This window comes from Aspergillus pseudodeflectus, assembly GCF_044049435.1.
Source record: "Aspergillus pseudodeflectus strain CBS 756.74 chromosome Unknown BJX68scaffold_1, whole genome shotgun sequence".
NCBI classification, from domain to species: Eukaryota; Fungi; Ascomycota; class Eurotiomycetes; order Eurotiales; family Aspergillaceae; genus Aspergillus; species Aspergillus pseudodeflectus.
In genome coordinates, this window is record NW_027263777.1 from 2039515 (window position 1) to 2061139 (window position 21625).

The 21625-nt window shown below is 51.0% G+C and overlaps 9 protein-coding genes across 9 annotated transcripts; 5 read left to right on the plus strand and 4 right to left on the minus strand.

Annotated features, from left to right (window-relative positions):
• Positions 1–1637: 1637 nt before the first annotated feature.
• BJX68DRAFT_260820 (tetratricopeptide repeat protein) lies at positions 1638–2911 on the minus strand (the record flags this gene model as incomplete). The annotated part of the gene is made up of 4 exons (XM_071043989.1): positions 1638–2016; positions 2094–2187; positions 2254–2293; positions 2357–2911. The coding sequence occupies 4 exons, from the start codon at positions 2909–2911 to the stop codon at positions 1638–1640; spliced, it is 1068 nt and encodes a 355-aa protein (XP_070906114.1).
• A 788-nt stretch (positions 2912–3699) lies between these two features.
• atp4 (F1F0 ATP synthase subunit 4) lies at positions 3700–4779 on the minus strand. Its single transcript, XM_071038184.1, has 4 exons — positions 4713–4779; positions 4199–4647; positions 3904–4126; positions 3700–3839 (listed from the first exon to the last, which is right to left on the minus strand). The coding sequence occupies exons 1-4, from the start codon at positions 4741–4743 to the stop codon at positions 3814–3816; spliced, it is 729 nt and encodes a 242-aa protein (XP_070906115.1). The 5' UTR covers positions 4744–4779; the 3' UTR covers positions 3700–3813.
• Positions 4780–4933: 154 nt separating this feature from the next.
• Positions 4934–6869, plus strand: noc4 (ribosome biosynthesis protein NOC4). The gene is made up of 3 exons (XM_071036767.1): positions 4934–5390; positions 5444–5655; positions 5719–6869. The coding sequence occupies exons 1-3, from the start codon at positions 4983–4985 to the stop codon at positions 6752–6754; spliced, it is 1656 nt and encodes a 551-aa protein (XP_070906116.1). The 5' UTR covers positions 4934–4982; the 3' UTR covers positions 6755–6869.
• BJX68DRAFT_15734 (uncharacterized protein) lies at positions 6869–8255 on the minus strand. The gene has a single exon (XM_071036779.1). The coding sequence runs from the start codon at positions 7920–7922 to the stop codon at positions 6984–6986; it is 939 nt and encodes a 312-aa protein (XP_070906117.1). The 5' UTR covers positions 7923–8255; the 3' UTR covers positions 6869–6983.
• A 552-nt stretch (positions 8256–8807) lies between these two features.
• BJX68DRAFT_15674 (GPI anchored serine-threonine rich family protein) lies at positions 8808–9799 on the plus strand. The gene has a single exon (XM_071036763.1). The coding sequence runs from the start codon at positions 8888–8890 to the stop codon at positions 9539–9541; it is 654 nt and encodes a 217-aa protein (XP_070906118.1). The 5' UTR covers positions 8808–8887; the 3' UTR covers positions 9542–9799.
• Positions 9800–10467: 668 nt separating this feature from the next.
• Positions 10468–12331, plus strand: BJX68DRAFT_15710 (uncharacterized protein). Its single transcript, XM_071036771.1, has 3 exons — positions 10468–10940; positions 11010–12233; positions 12303–12331. Exons 1-2 carry the CDS (start codon positions 10715–10717, stop codon positions 11843–11845), a joined length of 1062 nt encoding a protein of 353 aa, XP_070906119.1. The 5' UTR covers positions 10468–10714; the 3' UTR covers positions 11846–12233; positions 12303–12331.
• A 537-nt stretch (positions 12332–12868) lies between these two features.
• Positions 12869–16679, plus strand: BJX68DRAFT_260826 (uncharacterized protein; the record flags this gene model as incomplete). The annotated part of the gene is made up of 6 exons (XM_071043990.1): positions 12869–12928; positions 12994–13019; positions 13080–13131; positions 13191–13292; positions 13347–13694; positions 13746–16679. The coding sequence occupies 6 exons, from the start codon at positions 12869–12871 to the stop codon at positions 16677–16679; spliced, it is 3522 nt and encodes a 1173-aa protein (XP_070906120.1).
• On the minus strand, positions 16492–20598 carry BJX68DRAFT_223713 (MET18/MMS19 family protein). Its single transcript, XM_071038185.1, has 5 exons — positions 20355–20598; positions 20021–20294; positions 19857–19954; positions 19665–19804; positions 16492–19614 (listed from the first exon to the last, which is right to left on the minus strand). The coding sequence occupies exons 1-5, from the start codon at positions 20434–20436 to the stop codon at positions 16981–16983; spliced, it is 3228 nt and encodes a 1075-aa protein (XP_070906121.1). The 5' UTR covers positions 20437–20598; the 3' UTR covers positions 16492–16980.
• Positions 20596–21624, plus strand: BJX68DRAFT_223715 (uncharacterized protein). Its single transcript, XM_071038186.1, has 2 exons — positions 20596–21325; positions 21398–21624. Exons 1-2 carry the CDS (start codon positions 20714–20716, stop codon positions 21491–21493), a joined length of 708 nt encoding a protein of 235 aa, XP_070906122.1. The 5' UTR covers positions 20596–20713; the 3' UTR covers positions 21494–21624.
• Position 21625: the final 1 nt, after the last annotated feature.

Below are 21625 nucleotides of genomic sequence, written 5' to 3' on the forward strand. Positions count from 1 at the left end.
GGTAAGTAGTTGAATAGGCCGGTATTGTTGTTTTGTTTATCCCGTCTAGCTCTAGTTCTACGTTGTTTCAGCTTCAGCTTCAGCTCCGATGACATGGTAGGATCGACGCTCTAACTGGCTGCTGGGACCGATGGAGTTGTCTACGGGTAGCACTGTGGCGCCGGGTGCAGCCTGCAGGGTTGGGTGGGATGGACGAGGAAGAGGACTCGGAAGATTGTGCAGGGGATGAGCAGGAGTACAGATTGAGAAGAAGGAGGGGAGATATCCCATGTCACCCAATGTTCCTCGATCAGGGAAGTATGGTCCGATACTTGCATTTCGACACACACACACGCTCTGAGGAACTACAAGGTGTGTGCAGCTGATTCTTACTCTTGTAAAGTACCTTAGTACCTGGCTGGTAAGCGGCTTCGGCGCTTGCCGGGCTAAAAGAGAAATGCGAGACGAGGCAGACGAGGTCGGAGGGGCCTCAGTGGGTATGGAAAGAGGCATGAAACTCTTATTTGTTCGAAGATGAATCTCGAACTCCGGAGAGACCGAGAGAGGCATTTTATTCAAGCGAATCAAGAAAAGTGTAAGAAGAGAAGATGTCCATACAAATCGGTGGGAACATATGGGGATTCCGCAGTTGCAGATTATGGAGAAGGTCTAGATTGGCCAAGAGATTGGGTTCCCAGAACAAAGATGAGGCTTCAAGACTTGCGTTGGGTCGTGAACCCAAGCGGGCAAGGAAGTTTCTTCTTTCTTTCCAGAGCGGGATGAGCGTTGCGCCAGGCCGTCCTGGGATTGGGCCGCCCGGAGAAAGAAGACTAAATTAGAGTGTCAATCAGGTTTGCCGGGAGACGGGGCGGGATTGGTCTTGCGGGTGTGCGGGAGAAGGCGCCGGGAAACAGAATTCAGGAATCAAGGGTCACTTGGTTTCGGAGCCGCCGTGGGCTGGCGTTGCGCAACTGCAATGATGCAATGAGTGCATTTTCTGCCCCAGAAGCCAAAACAACTCGCGAGTCAGAGGGCGGCCTGGGGACGAAAAGATGTGATGAGCTGCGGGGGTTGCGATAGGGCTGCGACAAGCACCTAGGCGCATCACGTTTTACTGGCGCCGCTGAATCGTCTTGCAGAAAGGCAGGAGAATGGGGGAATTATTTTGGATTGTACTTTTCTTTCCAAATCCTGTTGTTGTTGTTGACTTGTCAGCCTAAATTCAGCTCTGAAGGATGGGGATGGAGGGGAAGACGGGAAATCGCGATGCGGTTGGCTGAGGGGGTGACGGCTTTGCATGGCGCAGTTTGCAGATGATACCACGAGGGCCTATCGATTCAACTGCAGCTGCTGTTCCCCAGACAGTTCCAAAGCAGTGATGTATGCAGGTGATTGCAGCAAGCGGATCATCAAACGACCGGGCAACAACGCAAGCATCCGAATCGTCACAGTTTGTTTTGGGGTTCTCAGGATTATGGGGAACAGGGAAACCGGAGACTTGTTTCGACGTACCAAGAATTTCCCACAATCTTGTTTCCCTTGTCTTCAGCCAATCGGTAGTATTTCGCAGCCAGAAACTAAGCAAGAGATAAGATTAGTTGGATCCATAGCGAGTCACTGACGAGTATTCTTCGGTGCCAGAGGAGTGAAGCAAAGCTCTAGGCATTAATGCCCGAGATGGGGTTCGAATTATACGCAAACAGCAAGCTCAAGGGCCAGTCACTACTTACTTTGTCCTTCTTGCCTCCAAATCCCTCGAGGTAGCACCAAGCGGCTTCGTTCATGGCATCCGTGTCGCCCAAATTCGCAGCCGTCTCAAAGTACTGTCGCGCCGCGACCGGATCCTTCTTGACGCCCCAGCCGTTGCGAAAGCAGTTCCCCAGTTCGAAGATCGCCAGGACCAGTTCGCCTTTGGCGGCACCACCTTTTTTGAGACCTGCCTCGAGAGCTAGAGTTTCAACCGAAGCCGAGTTTGACGCGGCCGCTGAAAGATATGTTACTGCTTTCTCAGTATCTGGTGTACAACCCCATCCGTGCCTACAGACCAATAAGTTAGAAAAGGCTCTCCAATTCTAAATTTCCAAGGCGTGGAATCAATGGAAGGCAACCCTTACCTCAAAGCAAGGCCATAGAGCACCTGGCTTAGGGCATTGTTGGCACCGTCTGGGTCCGCCAATTGGGCAAACATCTTCGTCGATTGCTCAAGTTCTGTAGATCCAATAGTAAGCTCACGGTCTCGTGCAAAACATTATCGCCGTTAAGGTACACCCTTACCTCCAGCTTCATGAAGTCGAATCGCTTCTTGGATGTTTACCTAGATAACGGTTAGTTGTTTGGTAGGTTCCAATACCACGTCAGCTTCACAGCAACCGCTTACATCTCCTTGAGGATCATTGATCCGACTATGGCTTGAACTCCTGGATCGAGGCCGTACATTCTCCGACCCAAACCCTATCGACGGCGCGGGAGAATGGCCTGGCGAGGGAATTTGTGGACTGCGCTGTGCCAGGACAGTCGCCCGCTTTTCCCATTGTGCTTCTCGCTCCTGCTCATCACCAGTATCTGGGGCTATTTGTGGAAGGTCTGACGGAAGGTTGACGGAGGATGTTGAAGAGCCTCGCCGATCGCGACGCAGCAAATGCGACAAACGCCGCTCTCCTCGCGGAGATGCTGGCTCCTGTGTTTCGGAAGGGGACCTCGAGCGATGAAATGGATTCAATGACCTTCGATGCGACGAGGAGGATGAGGGACGCGGCGATGCCAAGTAGTCTTCATCGTCGTCTTGATGGTTCGGCGGAATGATGATTTCCTGGGTGGTTGTGTCGGAGCGAATGAATCTTATTTCAGGTACGGCAGGTTGGCCGGCGTCCGGAAATCGGCTGTTAGTGTTTTCAAGCTTGTCCTTCTTCTGGAGCATATCGCGCAGAGGCATCGTTTCTCTAAGTTGATCGCGTGGGGTTGTTGGTTGCAGCGGGAAATTCGGGGACTTGGCCCGGAGAGTTGGTGCTTTCAATGACGCGAGGCGAAAATATACCAGAAGACGAACACAAGACAGCTTGATAACCTGGGATGATGGGATATAAATGCCCTTTTTCTTTCGTCAAATGGTCTCCGCCACGATGCTGTGTCTGGGATTGAGAAGCAAAGGCGCCGAGTTGGGGGCTGTGTCAGCGTAAAGCCATCGCCGCCCTCAGGTCGAATATATTAATAGTAAGGCAGGTCGTTCATTTTCATGATTGTTTCCATGGTTTGGAGACGGATTAGCCGCCCAGCAACCGAGTATTTCCATGTGCTTGGGAACGTGCTTTTGGCACACAAAGGCTTCCGGTCACACTTGTCATCGCTTGGCTCGCTGTACTGTGTCACAGTATATTTGTCGAGCTCAAAAGAAATCTGGACAAGTCCTTCGCTTCTCTGTGAGAGGGAGGTCCCAGGTGGCTGGAAGATTGGACTGGGACAAAAAGATCCAGTTGTCGACGTTAGGTTGAAGGGGTCTCGCTAGAGAGCGGTAAACATGCGGAGTAGACGTCAGGAGTAGATATCATAGTGTATTCTGCATCCTATGTTGCACATACGAAACTTGAGAGGGCTTCATGGTAAAGTATAGCAGATTGCAGGATCAAAAGGAGGAGCTTTCGAGGCTGCAAGCAGAAGGGCCTAGTGGACCCCTCCGACAGTGTTTACAAATTTGACCTGTTATCGATCACTAGATAATAATATGGCACATACGCTTTTTTTTTTTTTTATCAAATGGTATTGATAAGTCTAAATAGCACAGAAACAGGTCTTAATTTGTACATGATGCTGGTAGCAAAGCTATCAAGAGAACTCCATTTACTGGGCCTTGGAGGACATGATGCCTGTAGGAAAAGTTGTTAACACTGCTGCAACGACAATCCAGATAGAAAAGATAAAGAAACTTACGCTCAACGTCCGCAACGCTCTGTTGGAGGATCTGCTGGAGAACCTTGGGGTTCTCGAGCTCCTTCTGAATCTTGCCAATGATGCTGTCGGCAAGCTCACGCTGCTGGCGCTGCTTAACCTGGCCCTCGTAGCGGACCCACGAGTCAAGTACCTGCTTGGCCTCGGCTGCAAGAGCGGTGCGCTGCTCGAGCTCGTAGGCCTGAGCCTCGAGCTGGGCGGTTTCCTTCGCGAGCGTTAGCAACGTCCCCCAAGCTTATTATCGAATGGATGTTCATTCGGGATTATCCATAAGTACCTTGGAAACAGCGAAGAGCTGCTTGGTGACCTCAACAACGCTGGACAGCTCCTGGACGTTCTCCATGCGCTGCTTAACGGCGTTGGTGTGGTCGGCACGGGCGGCGTTCAGGATATCCTTGTGCTTCTGAACCTGGCCCTCAGCCCACTCCTTGTAAGCAGGGCCACCGTACTTGGCAACAGCGGTGAAAACGCTGAGCAAACAGAAGGCAGCAACGGTTTCCTCGTTCATCACGTAGAGCTCGTTACTAATAGCGGCGATGGAAAGACCGGCGGTCGCGGAGAGGATGGCGGTCTTGGAGACCAAAGAGCTGCCTGGGAGAGCATCGAGGATCGACTGAGCCTTCTGCTTGGGGTCTTCGGCAGGGACGTTCGAAGCAGCGCGGGTTGCGGAGAGGTTGATGGCAGCGATGTTGCGCGTGGGAAGGGTCGGCCGCAGGCGGGCAGCACCTACCGGGGATTAGCATTTAGTATCGGGCAATCTAACCGGCCGTGAGAAATAGGTGGCGGCCTACCAATGGCGCTCTTAGCAAGACGCGAAGCCATTGTAGCGATAACAAGACCTTGACAGGATGTGATGGGTGAACGGAATTGAGGAGACTTGAAGTCGGGATGGCGGCTTCAGTGGGAAAACGCTAGTCCTATTCGGGTAATGGTGCGGTCACCGGAAAAACCGCTAACCGAGGATGCCCGAAAAATTATAGAACCAGGACAAGAAAGTTACCTCAAAGCAGCAGCAGTGTCCTTTTCTACGTCGTGTACGCTCGATTTGCGTTTTTTTGGAAATGCCCACCGCTATCGATAAAACGGCTGGGTCGAAGAAGCGAAAGAACACCAAGGAAAATGGCGTTCCATCCTCCAAACGTCGCGCTGTCGCAGAAAATGAGAGCACAGAGTCAATGGCCAGGATTTTGGAGTTGGAAGAACAAATATCGGAATCGAGAAAACACTACAACAACATCGCGACGCTGATATCGATGCTCAGCAAGGATGGGTCAGGAATTAACCCGGATTTGGCGGTGGCCGTGTCGCTTTGTCGAGTCTTCAGCAGACTTATTGCTGGTGGGAATTTGACCGAGGCCAATCATGCAGCAGAGAACGAGAGAATTGTCGTCGCTTGGCTGAGAGAACGGTGTCGGGAGTACCAGAGACTGCTGGTCTCTATCATGCGCGAGAGCGATGCTTCATCACAGGTGGGTTGTTGCGCCCAGTAAGGCCTCTCAAACAGGCAGCTAACCCTGCTTAGGTCACTGCGTTGACCCTCGCAATGCGCCTCCTCAACGAACGTGCTACGCATATTCCAGGAGATGATAACCAGGCTTGGACCTCTGGACTGTTTCCAAACATCTTTGAAGCCGTCATTGAGGCAAGAGACGGACAGGCGCTGCGGTCAGAGTTCCTCGAAAAGTTCGTGAAGCCGTACGAGGATGTAACCTACCATACGTTCATGCAAGTCGCGTACGTTGCTCTCCCCTTTGGTGCCTTTAATCTGCGTTTCAATTGACTGATAGTCTGGCACAGTGCGTACGCATCGTCAGCACGCAGCACAGAAATCCTAGAAATCCTCGTCACACTCCTTTCCGCCTGCGACTCCGTCCCAAGCGCAGACCATGAATTCGAGAACTTCTACAGCAAGACCAGCAAACAAAACAAGAAGCTGCTCTCCGTCACCTCCCACAAAAAGCGCGCCCAAGATGCCTGGCTCGCCATCCTCCGAAACAACCTTTCGCAGCCGCTCCGCAAAACGCTCCTCCGCATAATGGTCCACCACATCGAGCCCTGGTTCGCCCGCCCAGAACTCCTCATGGACTTCCTCACAGACTCCTACAACGTCGGCGGTGCAACATCCCTCCTTGCCCTCTCCGGCCTTTTCTACCTCATCCAAGAAAAGAACCTCGACTACCCGCAATTCTACCCCAAACTCTACTCCCTCCTTGACGCGGACCTCCTCCACTCAAAACATCGCTCCCGCTTCTTCCGCCTCCTAAACACCTTCCTCGCATCCACTCATCTCCCCGCAACTCTCGTCGCGAGCTTCATCAAACGTCTCTCCCGCCTCGCCCTCAATGCTCCCCCTTCCGCGATCGTTGCCATTGTTCCTTTCATCTACAACCTCTTCAAAGAACACCCTACATGCACCTTTATGCTCCACCGCGTCATCCGGGACGAGGAGACGAAAGCCGACATTGAGGCAGAGGGCATGGAAGATCCCTTCGATCCTGAAGAACCAGATCCAGACCACACCGGCGCCATTGATAGTAGTTTATGGGAAATCGAGAGCCTGCAGTCACATTACCACCCCAATGTGGCATCCATTGCACGGATTATCTCAGAGCAGTTCACGAAGCAGAGTTATAATCTTGAGGATTTCCTGGACTATACCTATCAAGGTATGGTGCAAGCCGAATTGGGCACGGGCGAGAAGCCGTTGAAAAAGATTCCAGTTGTGGAATATCAAATACCAAAGCGTATATTTACTGATCGGATGCTGGAAGAGGATGGTGGTGTTGATACGGCTCCTGGTAGTCTATTAAGAGCCTTATGGGATTTCTCCTAAGATGTGGTGTTCTTGCGTTTCATAGCATTGCGGTCATATGCATTATTGTCTTTCCGACTTCCAGGCGCTGTGTCCGTCACGGTAAACGATTGATTCTTATTTATTCTATCTACCCAATATCTCGTTAACACCTCCTGTGAATCGTGAAAGACCTCTATATAACATACTGAACACCAGATCCAAGAACGCTTCGTTATGCACTTCACACAATTCATCACCCCAGAGGATATCAACCCTCTCCGGGTATCCAGCGGCCATCTTCAATGCTGCCATCATTCGGCCATTCCAAAGTGTCTGTCCAGCGAGTGTTTGAGCTGTAGGCCGTCAATGGGAGAGACGTAATCGAAGGAACTGCAGTCTCGCGCCACTGCCTGTAGAGATATGGAGAGACCGCAACTAGACCAACAGGTTGGTCGATGCAATGTTGGGACCACGTTTGCTCCGTCCGCTCCGCTGCCGGATCTCCTGGGTGGTAGTCACAATAGACATCAAGAGCAAATACACCGCGTTTCATGTCGTCAAAGAGCTCGTTACCGACTTTGACTGGGATCAATTCCATGCTGTGGCGCATTTTGTCAAGTAGATGCTGAGCCTTTCTGCGTCGTCGCCTCCCTTTTTTGCTCACCTCGCTCTCCATTCTCTCAAGTATACCGAGTATTTCCTTCTCAGTTGAAGCACTTGCTACGGAGAGTTCAGTTCTCTGTGTCAATTGGTGGAGTTCGAAAGCAACGGCGCGAAATAAAGCGTCGACCTTGTACAAAGCGGCCATCACTCGAGATGTTAACAGATTGGCGAATGAGCGCTCGTACAGGCGTTCCCAAAAAGCGATCCAATGGTACAATCCGGTGCGAGTTTTGCGTAGCCTGGTCAGCTCGAGGGTCGCAATGACATGGCGACAGGTATCAAGGGTATGTAGTGCTTCTAGCCGGGTCATCTCGAGGGATTCCCGGCAGTCTTGAACGGCGGGGTTGTGCATTTCAGGCTCTGCGCCAAGTTCGGGGACAGGCTCAGGCTCAGGAGGAATGTTCGCGCTCATGGTGCGACGATAGTAACGTTGCTGTGACCCGCATGATGATATCGTGGCAGAGCGGGCTCGCCCGGCTTCGACGACAAACTCCGACGAGGACCGGCCAGATTTCGGTGCAAAAGATGAACTCTTCTCAATCATTTCAATGGATGCTTCACGTCTCGAGGCGAAGGTAGCTTTGGAGCTGTAATGGTGGAATATGTGTAGACCAAAGTGCAGCAAGTGCCCAGGTGATATAGATAAACGAGTGTAGGTTGAACGAGTGACTTCAAACAAATTTTGTCATGTGTAGGTAGAAATAGTGCAATATCACTGAGCTTGGCCAGGCAAACGAGTGTGTGTGACTATGGGCAGCAGGTTGAAGACGAGGATGTCAAATTTACTAATAAGACACGGGAGCCATAGCGGAAGGAATGGGCAAGGGTCGCAACTGACGAAAGGGAACAGAAACAGAAGGAGCTGGGCCGGAAAGGGTTCACCTGGCCTTTTCCCGGGGTTTCATGGTGCAATCCCAAGCGCGGTGATGCCCACCCCACTTCCGCATTCGGTAGTATATCCAGGTTCGCAGCGAAGAGGAGGCCCGAAGTTCACCCAAGCAAGAAGGCCGTTGCTATTTAGTGTATTCTCAAACATCCATGTCGGTGCTCGGAATTGGAATGCATGTCCCGGTCGACTATGTATTGTGACGGGATTAAGCATTCTCTGTTGTCCATTCCAGCCAGTGCTATATGTTTGTTGACAGGAATGCTTGTGTATGCTTAAGCCTCCCCTTCATTCAGCTCACATCTGAGGAAATAAGAAGATCAGAATGCGCCCTGCAAGTATCCCTTTTCTCCTGTCTTTGCTTCTTGGAGAGACAACGACCGCGGCGGGGCAACAGCGAGAGTCTCCGGCACCTTTTGCGCTTTCCTCGAGTTCCTCTTCGACAACTGGACATCGTCACTGCTCTTGCGTTGAGCGCAACTCGTTGGCTCGGCTGCCTCTTGTTTTCTTTTCATTCTCTGTTCTCAATCGACCATCAGGTTACTGAATACACTTACCTTCATCTCCACGCCGTTTCCGATTATACCACATTGTCTTACACCATCTCCTTACCATTCTTCGGGATGTATCTCTTGAAGCCCCTTCTCGCAACGTGGGCATGCTTGGCCCAGGTCAGTTTCGCAGGGGTCGTCGCGTTCACCAAGTGGCCGACAACCGTGTATACTGGGCGGCCCGCGACCATGAGCTGGATTGGTGACCCAAATGCGGTAAGGGCTACACCATTCTCCAAGTTGCTCAGTGCTAACATTAGCAAGCCTGCAACAATCACCTTGCGTCAAGGTCCGGCAAACAATCTCAAGACACTCAAAGTTCTCACGACTCAGGCCGGTGGGGGTTCCTTCACATGGGTGCCCGAAGAGTCTCTCCCCGAAGGCTCAGACTACGCCTTGCAAATCGAACAGAACGGCAGTATAAATTATTCTGGCCTCGTGAAGCTTGCTCATCAGCCTGGCAAAGAGTCTCCGCCCTCAGCATCCAAGAAGGCGCCGCTCCCCTCGGATAGTGCTCCTCCGCCCCTTGGTGGCACGGGGAATGGGGTTCAGAGAGGGAACAACGGCTATATCCCGGTCCTGAACAGCACTTCTCACCGAATTAACATGACGACCTCAAGCAAGAGCACGACCTCTTCGACATCGAGCGACGGCACCTCTTTCAGATATGTCTCTCCTGAGATGCTCCTCGGTGGCTTGGCTGTCATCATCTATTTTGCCGCCTGAGAAGCTGAGCGAATCTTATATCCTGAGTCCGTGCCATCGCCTGGCTCAGTGTGATCAAAAGAGAGTTCAACCTCATCCGCGCCGCTGTGTTTGGTGTCGTCCTGTATTCGTGTAAATAACAAAGCCGAGAAGATATCCGACCAGGGTCCCTGAGAGATCGTGACTAGATTCATATGTCTTGACTTGAGTGGCTGCCGCTCGAGGCATGGGCTATATTGTTTTAACTCTTTGTTTCGCTCTGCTTTTTGTTTGCTCCACCAATGCTGACTGGATGCAAGGGGCAACCATGGAACACTTTTATTCTCATTAGCACACTCTTGGTGAGGGGACAATGGACTTAATTCTTAATCATTGGATGTGGCTTGTCTCTCTTGCTCATACAGGACAGGTTCAGTTGGGACTCAGACTTGGGACTGGTCCATTTCGATGTAGGCTTGAGAGTTGAAACTGTTCCTGGAGTTGGTTCTGGGGCACAGGCAGATCGTTGTCCTACTTTAGATAGTAAGCGGGCACCTCTTAGCGGCGGCTCCGGACATATTCAAAATCGCTTTGGTTGTCTATTGTTATTGGTGAGTCCGTTATTGCTGCAAGATTATTCAGGCTCCGCTGCAGGTCATCGTCGCTCTGTTCCTTTTCCTCTCTCCTTTTCCTTCTTCGCGATTCATCATTTCTGTACATATTCAAGTGACTATTGCTTTTATCGTTCAGATCAGTTCATCATTACTTAGAATCTGCCTTGAGCGACTGACAGTTCGCAATGTAAGTCAATAGCTGAGCTCTTCTGTCTCTCAGACCGCATCGTGAGGTCTCGGCAAAATTAACCAATGCATAACAAGCGCGATGCTAACCTCATCTCAACAGCAGTATCAAAGCAATATTTTTTCCCCTGTCGCAGATCCCTCATCAAGCTCTAATCCTACTTTTGGTATGCTCTCTTCATCTCACCGTGCCTGGACCTTCACATCCTCTGCCTTATTTATCACCTGCTCTTCCGCTCCAATCCCAATTCGTTTTCATGTCGGAGGCGCCGGAGCTGCTGCAGTGCCACTGCTAGGTGTTCCTCAGAGACACCAATCCCAAGCTCAGCCCATCCGGTTCTCCTATACCTCCTCTTGTGCTTCCCAATGATTGCCAGACCCGGCTTTCTCGAACAATTGACCAACATTTCCCACCATGCCGAGCATAGTTCGATTTGGTCGGCCGAAAAAGTCACCCAAGCCAGATTCCGAAGATGCTAACGTCGAAACGCATTCGTTACGTGCACCAGATTCTATTCGAGCTCCACACGTCAGCCTGCTCCATGTCGATACAGGGCTGAACATGCAACAGTATAATGGATTGTTTGAAGCGGACTCCCCTGAGCGACAGAAGGGCTCAGCGGCCGCAGAGTCATCGTTGGGTTAGTATACTACCCTTCATCTGCAATGGTCTCAATTTGAATGTTTACTCATTTCACGATATCCTATAGAGTCGATGAGCCCGCCCACGAATCATATGAATGGGATATCCAATCCTCCAAACAGCGACGCCGCGACAACAGAGTGGTCTTCAGCCGTTGGCCACGCCGCTACGGGCAAGTCGGGGCGCGTCATACACAATCTACAGGAGGATATTGCGCGCTTGACTCGCGAGTGTAGTCTTTACCGGTCACGAGCAGAGGAGACGCAGCGGATCAACGAAGCTTTCAAGACCCAAGTACAGAACTTAACCGACCGACTTCAGAATTTCGAACACTCGCACGAAATGAACCTACATTCACTCTCGCGGAAGGAGAAAAAGATCGAAGAGCTACGCGCTGAGATCCAGGCCGAGCGGGAGAGACGGCAGCGAGCCGAGAGTGAAAAGGAGAGATTTCACCAATTAATGGATGAGGCCCAAGACGATTTCCATCAGAAGTCTGCGGAATTGACCGAGATCGCCAACCACTCTCGCACACAATACGATGTCTTAGCGAAGGCCGGGCAACGGGAGCGAGCCGACCAACAACGAAGGCTGAAGGGTATACGAGAAGAATTCATCGCGTTACGAGAAAAACATGAACAAACCAACTCGCAAATAAACCGACTGGACTCAATAATGGCGCAAAAAGATCAAGAACTCGAACTCGCTCTTACCAACTTTGAGAAACTCTCCAAGGAGTATGAGACTTACAAGCGAACCCATGACGAAGAAGTCCGATCTCTGATTGAAGCAAATCAGCAAGGAGAGGCTAGATTCAGTGCTGCCCTTGCATCCCTGAAGGAGACCGAGGGCAGAATGAAGTGGGTGATGCAAGTCAAACGCGAGGTTGACGGTGCCGAATGAGCCCTCTGCACCATGCATCATCATCAAACAAAACCTCGTATCGCCAAGCGTGTGAGATCTCAAATCCAATCTGCCGTATAAACACCTGTCAGGCGTATATACGGCGCCATTGATCTATCTGGTGTCTCCGGTGGCCGGCATACCCCGTGAGATGCTGTAACACTCATGGTTTGTCATATCTCTATTTGTCTCATCTTCGGAGGTTAGTTGACATTGTCTGGAGTTCGGAATTGCTTGATACCCTGGGAATCATAGACAGGAGTCTTTCGTTATTACTTTGCATCTCGAAGGCATTCGCTATAACTGCATCTAGAACTTAATATACATCTTGGATATAGCGCACAAACCGGCGTCGTGGATTTAGTATATTGACTTGAATTGCACTACGGTATATTCCCCCTTTTTGAGGACAGCCTTGTTCACTTAATTTACTAGTACTGGTTAACACCAAGAGTAGGAACAAAATAGTCCCAAATGGGCACCCTCATAGATTCATGCCAACCTTCTAAGGGGTGTGACGTTGGGCCTCCATCTCTGCATCTATCCATGCTCTCTTTGTTTGGTCACGGTAGGATGCAGAATTAGATCCAGGAATTTTTCCTTCTATTGGTAACACACTGTTGGGACTGTCTCGTAGCAACACTGGCCATTCACGCAAAGTCTTAATTCACTGGCGACAGCATCACGCAGACTGCCACTGGACGTGGTTGTTTACCTCCTTCCTGATTTATTTCTGACTTCGCCCCCTCTTCCTCCATCTTCCCCTCCTGCCACTCTTTCCCCGGTACTTACTGTGATCTCAATCGATCGATTCATTCAATTGATCAACACAGGGCCAGAAAATCGATTTCGTTATCACAGCTCTACCTCCTTCCGAACCGCCCTCGTACTGCACCCATTCCTCACTCCGAACCCCCGACTTGCCGCCCTGGAGCTTGCCATCGAGTCTTCGAGCCTACGTACTTAGCCCAGCGACCCTCAGACATTGGTTGCTGGCCTTTTTGGCCGTCTGCGGCAGCAGCAATGGATTCCCCACAGCAACGCTTGACTTTCGTGTCCATGTGCGCCTTTGAGGACATCGGAGTAAGCTACCATAGTACTTCCCAACTTTCCTAGTGCCAATGCCCTGCTAATTGAACTGCATCTAGCGCCGGGAACTTGAAACCGAGCTTTGGTATGTTTGCTTTGAGCGGGTTCTCTGTTCCATTCACTGACCAATTGATGTTACTTGCAGCCGTGAATTACCCCAGGCGAATCTTCACTACGAGTACGCCCAGGGGGAAGAGGTAAGTTACTCAACCGAAAACCATTGTTTCCGTGCTCGGTGACTTACACTTTCACTCAGGTTTTCGTTGTGAAGGGTAAACTCGAGGGACTAGCACCGCTTATTGCGAACCTGGTTTCCGCTTTTATTGAAAAGCAGCGAAAGAGCAAAGATCTGCTGGATGTCCGTTATCACAATATCCGACTCTCTCAGCTCTCTAACTTACAATTTGCTTAGACTCCTCGAATTCGTCAACTGGCACTGCCATCTGCGGTTCGAGACAAAACTACTACCATGGAACTGTCCGATGCCGCTGTAAGGGGAGGTCTACTGGCCTTAGACGACGATCCTGCCACACTCATCCCTCACCAAATGACTCGTGTGACCAAATTCTGGCTCGCTTCAGCTGGAGGAGTAGGCTGTTTTGCTGCCAACAACTACCGCGATATGCTCAAGGACATTGCCAAGGGTACTGGCACGGAGATCATTGTACCTGATGACCTCAAGGGGATTCAGGTCTCCGGGCCCTGTACTAACGACGTGGATGATGCTATGGCGAAGTTATCGGAGATTGAGAAACCATTGGTAAGCGAGTCTTCTGTTAGGGCTGTCTTCGTCTTTTAACTGAGGTAATAGTCGTATATTTGTCGTCCAGCAGTCGGTAATATTGACATCTGTCCTGGCGAACAAGACACACGATACGTGATTCAGCCTGCGACTCACCTCAATTCCGCGTCGATTGGTCGTATCTTGACAGACACAACTCTGGGCTCCTTTGCTCAACTCGGTCAGATGTTCGTCACAGCATCTTATACCTTTGATGAGGATGCACAGAGGTACACCGCACCCAGGAACCTTCTTCAGCCGCCGAAACACGGCAGTGAAATTACCAAAACTCGTCTCTGGAATGACTTTACGTTCCAAGAAGTAGGCAGCGGAGATGAATTCAGTGCAATGGATTCGGCCATAGACACCAACCAAGCCGAGCCTCGCTTGGTGCCTTCGGGAATCACAGGGCCTCATCCTTTCCTGAGCCCGGAGAAGGCCAAACAAGTCAACCAGTGGGTAGCAGACGGAGAGAGCATGGAAGCCCCCAGCGCCACTCAGGATGCCGGACCTGAAATACCCCCTGAGCAATCGTCTTGCCTGGGGTCGCCAAGGATTATGCCTGCCAATCTAGAAGTGAAGAGGAAACCACGTATCAAAGTGCGAAGGCCGGTGCAGCATGCTCAAACGAGCACGGCCCAGGATACCAAGATACTATCACCCCAGCCTACACCTTCGCCACCCCAGGTGGAAACGGGCAGCATTACCAACACTCCTCGCAAGAAATGGAGGATGACGTGGCCGAACAATGGCATCAATGGTAGCCGCATCCAATCACCTGCGACTGACGAGATTGCCGAATCGATTCCACCGTATCCTGGAAGTAAATCGCCTTCTCCGCCATTTGATGATAGAAAGTACGGACTCAACAAAAAGTCTGCTCAGTCGAAAAAAGCTGTCCGTAAGCTGTCGCCTGTGCTGAAGAAAAAGCCGCCGACCAAGAAAGATGAGTTGATTGACGTGACATCGGGTGAGACAATCAATGTCAACCCACAACTCTTGCTGGGACTCGAAGCTCCGGGCTTGGTTCCGAATGCCTCAGAATCTAGCAATGTGACAGGAAACTCGGGCTGTGATGATTCTAGTTGCCCGTCTATGGTTCAGGGTGGAACGCATGTCGCTGATCTTCTTGGGTTGGACTTCAACGAAAATGAGAAATCGGGTGAATCCGCCAGCTCAATCTCCCTTCAGAAGACATCTTCAAGCAAAAGGAGTTTCGCTGATCAAGCGGCAAGATTGCAGTCTCTGAACGATCAATACTCCAGCTACTCGGTCGCGGTTGGTTCTAATTCCGTCCGCCCGCGTACGCATCCTGGGCATACCAACAGGCTGCTTGAGAATCGGGTAATTGAACAGTATGAGAGGCTTCATAGACCTGAAACCGAACAGCCCGTCAGCGAGGCACGGAGCAGGCAGTTCCATCACACCATGAATCAAAAGACTGCAAGACCTGGGCCAAAGACAATGACCAAAGCGGTAAAGCAAGCTACTCTCATGGCTGCTTGGGGAATACCAGAGCGACAGAAAGCGGCTAATGGCAGTCCACAAGGGCAGAACGGGTTCGTTGTAGATAAGCCTAAGCCAAACAAACCGCAGATTAGCGAACGAGAGCAGGAAAAGCAACGGGTCCAGAAACAGCGAGAGGAGGCCCAGTTCCACGACGATCTAGGGCGCTTCTTTGCGGCGATAAAGCCACCACTCGAAGCAGCCGAATCATTCCCCGGCACTATAACTTTCGAGATCCAAATTGGACTTATCTTCATTCCAGACTTGCCGAAAACTGTTAGTCGCGACAAATTGATCTCTCCAGGCGAATGGTCCAGTATCTTACAGCCGCAAAATGGTGTCATGGCGCCAACGACCAAATTCGTCAACAGAGTCACTGTATCCGGCGCGGACGTTGACCACATCATAGATCTCAGGAGGTCCAAGGCAGAGGGCAGATCCCGTATCTTCGAACAAGATTACAGCGAATACAATGTCAGCTACGAATTCCATTGTACGACAAAGATGGGTGAATCCCTCATTGTGGTTCTTGATGAACAGGGAAAGTACACAGTCCAGAAACCTAACTACATGCTTGGTGCTGTCAACATTCATTTTCCAAGGCAGATTTGGGATGCGAGAGCTATTATTGGGTCCATTACCGAATATCGCCTTGGTACCAATCTCGAATTCGAAGAAGCCGCTAAGTATCTGGTTGACCACGTCCGTATCCCAGCCGAGAATCACATTCACATAGTTAGCAGCCTCCCCGAGGGAAATAAGCTAGCCATTGAGAAGGTGTTCATGAAACGATGGACCCACCATCGGTTTGTCCGTCTTGAAGAAGCCTCTTGTGATCCGGCCAAGTCTTCGAACGGTGGCGGCCAGGTCGATGCCAGCGAGCGCAATGAAGTTCAAGATATCTTTCTCCGGGTTACAGAGGTCCAGGATCTTGTTATCGTTCGCCCAGAGTCGTCTATCCCTCAGCGTGTAAGCGCCAGATACACGAACGCGGCCGACATGATTCACAGGGGAAAGATGTGGTACGAGATATCACTCGTCAGCCCGGCGCTTGATACTATGTTGAGCGCCAATACTCGTCTTGAGATCGGAGAACGGACTGAGGATTGGCGCGCTGCCGATTTACTCGGAGAATATGCTGCTTTGCTCACGGAAGATGCGTCGAACTCGGCAGTCAGCTCTGTTGCAGCGGCAATTGGTGCGAGTGGAATAGGGAACCTCTTCGAGCTTGCGAAGGCTATAGTCCCGAAAATCGACGGTGTCGGCTACTTCAACCCTGGTCCAATCACCGCCGAAGTGCTCCAGGTGACTGCTGGCGGCTCAGACGCCCCGAAAGGCAAGAGTTTTGAAGAACTCGACAGCGTCAAAGAAGTGGAGAGCGTGGTTGCTAGACTTGATCCATCTGTGCATAACTCTGCAGCTGCTAAACGGGAGAGATTTGAGCTAGATTACTGGTGAAGATGCTAGGCAGGAGGAGCGAGGAACGAGGAACAATCGTGATAGGCCAATGAGATGAGGCGATAGAGGGCAGCACAAGATAGAATTCTAGCTCTGAGAATCTATTTAGCACGAAATGCATCTGATGATTCGCCAACGAGATAATCCTCACGGTTCTTTGAAGCCTTGACAATGAGTACACCACAGCAAGTACCGCTTCGCTTTGAAAAGCAGGCACCATGTAGACGTATCTTACGAGGGGTCACTTTTATGTTCAATGGATCTATTAGAAACAACGAAAGACACGATTCAATAATTCCTATCAATCCTCATCCTCAGGAGCCTCATCAACACCCCGCAACCAAGCCCCTCTCGCATCAACAGCAGCCTTCCGCACATCTCGCTTCGGATCATCAAGAACAAACCTCAACGACCGCAGAACCTGATTCCTCACAGGCAAAAGAGGCGATAGCTTCCCCGCCTTGGCAACTGCAGGCGCATCCCCCGCGCCCGTCGGCGTCTGCGCAAGCAAGAACAGGCATCTTAGCGCATCAACACGCAGCCGGGGTCCATTCACCACGGCAGCCTGCCCCTTATTGTACTCGGCTGTCTTGAGTAATCGAGTAACGAGGCTCTGGACGTGTCCGCATTCTTCAATAACGGTCACTCCGGACTCGCGGATGATCACGGAAAGCGTTTGGAGTGTTGCTGCACGGACGGCCTGCGAGTCTTCCGTTTGCAGGTCGAGGGATTGGAGGAGGAGCGGGAGAAGAGTGGGGAGTTCGGGCATGACAAGGGTGGGCGAGATTGTAGAGAGGATCCCCGAGAGGGCGGTTAGGTGTGCGGGTTTGACATGCTCCTTCGGTGGTGCTGCCACAGCGGCATCATTTTTGTTGGAGGTGGTGTTTATTTCACGGATATTAGCAGATATGAGCGGGATGAGGGTTGTGAAGACGCGCTGCTTGGACAAAAGGCGAATGTTTGCGCCATTTGTGGGGGAAAGGACATCGTCGTCCTTTAGGAGGATTGCGAAGCCGCGGGCGGCTGTTATGCTTGTTGTTTCGTCAGGGGAGGAAAGGAGGGAGAGGAGGGAGGTGAGGATCTTAGTTGTTGCGGGTGCGAGACGGAGGATGAGGGACTTGGAAAGCCAGAAGAGGGTTTTGATTGTTTCGGCTGAGATTTGAGATTCGCCACTGGTTGTTGGGAGGAGGGAGTCAAAGAGGGCGGTTGCCGTCGACAGCTCGGATTTGGGAAGGAATTTGTTCACGAGAAGGGCAGTGTGGCGAAGGATGGCGAGCTGAGTTGCGGGCGCGGTCTTGGAGATGGAGCGTGATACGATGTCTGGGATGAGGTCGGACATGCTGTGGGGGAGCATAGAGTCTGCAGGGAGACCTGCTAGGAGATACGTTGAAAGAATCATTGTTCGCTGCTGGTTTTCGGTGGCTGATTGTGAGAATACAACGGGCTGAAACTCGTCGGCAGAGGCGAAGAGAGTGTAGACATTCTTTGCGACTTCATCTTGCCTTGATCTTGGGAGCGATCTGACAATTATGTTGCAAAGTCGGCCCAAGATATCCAACACAGTAGGATCAGATAAGATGTTGTTCTTCGCTTTGCCAGACGCTGTTACGGCTGCGCTCCGACTCATGGTGACCACGATCTTATCGTAGTACATCTCGAGACCCGGATCTTCCTCCAGTTTTCTCTGGCTCATGACATAGTATATGGTCAAAAGTATCGCCCTTGGGTAGGCTGCAGAGCCCGGTTCTTCCCTCTGCAGGAGAAGGGATAGCTTGTTGAGAAGCCGTCGCACCAAAGTGTCGAAAACTGCTTTCTCAACGCTGATTTGCGCCAATATTTCCAGAGTCTTCATATAACTTGTATCGTCTCCGTCATCAGAGTCGGGAAGTGTAGCCACGAATGCTGGAAAGGTTATGTCCATGATCAGTCGAGGCTGATGCTTCGAAATCTCGGCCAGAGCGGCGATTGCCTCCTTTTTCAAGTCATCACGGCCCACCGACTCTTCCTTCAAGAGGATTTCGTTGAGATATTGCACGAAAAGACCAATCTCTGAATCATGGAAGTAATCACGCAGCGTCGACAGCCGCAAAAAGCCCTTCAAGGCAGAGATGCGGAAGGAGACCTCCTCTTTAACCGTACCCATCAGAGCCTGCCCGAAGATTTCGGAGAACTGGTCTTTGAACTCCAAAAGCGGGTTTTCAGCAGATGATATAGGAGTTCTAGAGGTCCACTCCCCAAAGACCATAATGGCGGATTCGAATAGTTGTGTTAAGGTTTCTAAGAGAGCGCGCTGCTTCGTAATCCCATCAGCTCCCTGGTAGAGTGTCAAGAGAGGCGCCACAACAACTTGTACGATCAAAGAAAAGGAGGCAGCCGACGCCTTTGAAGTAGCTTTGAGAATCTCTTGTGCGGGTTTAGCCTGCTTCTGCTGCGGCTCACGGAGTTGTTCATTGCACTCCTTAGTGATCGGTCGTAGATACTGAGCCAGAGGTAGCTGATCAGATATCTGGGTCACACCCTCCGACAGACGCTTTGCAATATCATGTAACGCGGTGAGAGAAAGGTCAGAGAGGAATTCCTCTTGGGCGTTAAGTATCTCAAACTTAATGGTTTCCCATATCGTGATCGAGTATTTGGATACTGTATCTGGGCTGTACGAATTGATGCAAGCAATCAAAGCATTAAGAGCATCTTTCTGGAGAGATATTAGACTATAAGCATAATAACAAGATCCCATGGACCATACCTTGACATTCTGAGATGTGGAATCAAGTTTATCCAACAGAGCCGGAATGGAGTGCGGAGCGAAGCTGCTCGATGACGAAATACAGTCCTGTAGGCGATCCTTCAGGTCTTGAGCAGTAATCCCATATGGATCATTTGGTGGTGGTCTGAAAGTGATTGGGAAGTAGTTGTAGACAGAATCAAACAAGAGCTTCCAAAGTTAGCATATGTCCAAATCACCGTGCTGGGGTCAAAGCCTACCTCTACGTGATTTGAGATATCCCATTCAACCATGATCACTTTGAGGATAGAGAAGACCAGCATGAGGTTTCGCGGATCCTTCTCGCCCGTCATAAGGTCTACTGTCCCGACAAGGGAGGTATCACCCATTTCATGCAGCACTGCAGTGGTCAGCGTGTTGATTGGAGGGTTGCTGGACAAAGCGTAACGTACCGGCTCGGTGATTGGACATCAACTCATTCAAGAGCTGGTAGACTTGGAATCGCTGAGACTGGGCGCGAGATTGCAGCGTATTAAAGTTCTCAAAGAGTCTATACATGCGCAGTCAGTCGCTGAGTCTCCGGGTATATAAAGGTGTGGACTCCGCGGGCACTCACGCTCTTGCTACCTCCTCAGCCATATCCTTTGTAAACCTGTCGAGCTTCTGCAGTGTCTCCACACCAGCGACAGCGCCTGCATCTTCTATACGGTCACAGAAGAACGTCGTCAGGACCTGGACCTGTTGTCTCGTGAGGAATTTCGGCGGAAGGGCCTTGATCACGGCAGTCAGATATGAAACCGCCTTGCCCCGGAGTAGCGGATCGTCATCATTTATATATTCTCCAAGCGACTGCACAACTTCAACGAGGTTCGTCTTCTTGCTCTCGATATCTATTCCCCAGGGGTTAGCGCATGATCGCTTCGGCATCGGCCTGTGGAGGGGTACTTTACCTTGAGCAATCCGTTCGGCAATCTGCCTGGCTTCCTGTTTGTCATGGTCAACGACCAGCATAAACGTCTGCAAGGCCGACATCTTCAGGATCAACCTTAGCAACGACGCACGAAGGCAATTGGCACGTTCATTGAGGCCCTTTTTGTGGTTTCCCCAAATGCCCTTATCGATCTAGTCACGTGGGGCATCCCACTTCTTTCTCCGCGGGATCACGTGGGGGCGTCGTGGCTCTTGGGATGGGCGTTGCGTCATGGTTGCCGTCTCGATTCCAAGATTCCAAGAGCAGTTCGGACTCGAGCAAAGACCGATTTAAAACGCACGGCTGACAAGACGTCAGCTAACATATCTGGGGCCTGAAATGCGGCACATTTCATCTACACTGACGTTTCTCTTCCTCTTTCTATTCTGCACAGTATCCACGGCCTGGGATCTCCCATCTCTCTCCTCTCGCAAGCGCATCCCGCAACCACTAGTCGACACTCTTCAAGCACGGAACGAGCGGAGGGTAGACCCTGCGAGACTTCACGAGTGGATTGGCAAACAGGAACCTCTACAAGGGGCAGCGATGGCTTCGAAGCAGAGTAAAGCACAGGGCGGCAGCGGCGACCCCATCATCTCTGATGTCTTGCCCAAGACCCGTGGCATCAATATCTTTGCATCTCTTACTCGGCAGTTCGAGTCTGTGGAGGGACGACTGAATGACCCGTCGCAGAATGTAACCGTCCTTGCTCCCCGCAATAGTGCTATTCAAGACCTCCCGCGCAAGCCCTGGGAGAACCCACAAGATTACGAGCAGTTTGGTGAGGCGAAGGCATATGAAGGCGATGAAGGACAAGATCGTGCGAAGCGAAATCTCGAGCGGTTTGTTACTGCCCATATTGTGGTTCAGAGCCCGTGGAAGGAAGGAGACGAGGCCGAGACTCTAGGTGGTGATAAGCTGACTTGGAGAAAGGATGGGGATCGCATATATGTGAGTACCCCGTTGCTTTTTTTTATTTACTTTGGTGCTTGCGAAGACTTTGATGCTGACTAGTGTGTTAAGATTGAGCCTAGTGGCATACAGGTTGATACTATTGCTGAGCAGGTCTCGAATGGCGAGGTGTGGGTATTGAACGGTGTTATCAATTACACTCAGTGATGACTTTATGATACAGCGCATTCTTAAATTATGTTTACGATGATATGAAAGTGGCCACTAGGCGGAACTATTCTAGTGCGTATATATTTCGTTGACAAGGCACCTGGAATTATACCAGCGTAGTATAACTGT

Coding starts and splice junctions, on each gene's coding strand:
- atp4 (XM_071038184.1), bottom strand. CDS start 4,743: ATGGCTTCGCGTCTTGCTAAGAGCGCCATTG. Junction 4,648..4,712: donor TCTTGCTAAGAGCGCCATTG/GTAGGCCGCCAC, acceptor AATCCCCGGTAG/GTGCTGCCCGCCTGCGGCCG. Junction 4,127..4,198: donor AGCTCTTCGCTGTTTCCAAG/GTACTTATGGAT, acceptor ACGCTCGCGAAG/GAAACCGCCCAGCTCGAGGC.
- noc4 (XM_071036767.1), top strand. CDS start 4,983: ATGCCCACCGCTATCGATAAAACGGCTGGGTCGAAGAAGCGAAAGAAC. Junction 5,391..5,443: donor AGAGCGATGCTTCATCACAG/GTGGGTTGTTGC, acceptor AACCCTGCTTAG/GTCACTGCGTTGACCCTCGC. Junction 5,656..5,718: donor CATACGTTCATGCAAGTCGC/GTACGTTGCTCT, acceptor AGTCTGGCACAG/TGCGTACGCATCGTCAGCAC.
- BJX68DRAFT_15734 (XM_071036779.1), bottom strand. CDS start 7,922: ATGATTGAGAAGAGTTCATCTTTTGCACCGAAATCTGGCCGGTCCTCG.
- BJX68DRAFT_15674 (XM_071036763.1), top strand. CDS start 8,888: ATGTATCTCTTGAAGCCCCTTCTCGCAACGTGGGCATGCTTGGCCCAG.
- BJX68DRAFT_15710 (XM_071036771.1), top strand. CDS start 10,715: ATGCCGAGCATAGTTCGATTTGGTCGGCCGAAAAAGTCACCCAAGCCA. Junction 10,941..11,009: donor GGCCGCAGAGTCATCGTTGG/GTTAGTATACTA, acceptor GATATCCTATAG/AGTCGATGAGCCCGCCCACG.
- BJX68DRAFT_223713 (XM_071038185.1), bottom strand. CDS start 20,436: ATGTCGGCCTTGCAGACGTTTATGCTGGTCGTTGACCATGACAAACAG. Junction 20,295..20,354: donor TGCCGAACGGATTGCTCAAG/GTAAAGTACCCC, acceptor CCTGGGGAATAG/ATATCGAGAGCAAGAAGACG. Junction 19,805..19,856: donor GATGTCCAATCACCGAGCCG/GTACGTTACGCT, acceptor TGACCACTGCAG/TGCTGCATGAAATGGGTGAT.
- BJX68DRAFT_223715 (XM_071038186.1), top strand. CDS start 20,714: ATGCGGCACATTTCATCTACACTGACGTTTCTCTTCCTCTTTCTATTC. Junction 21,326..21,397: donor AGGATGGGGATCGCATATAT/GTGAGTACCCCG, acceptor TAGTGTGTTAAG/ATTGAGCCTAGTGGCATACA.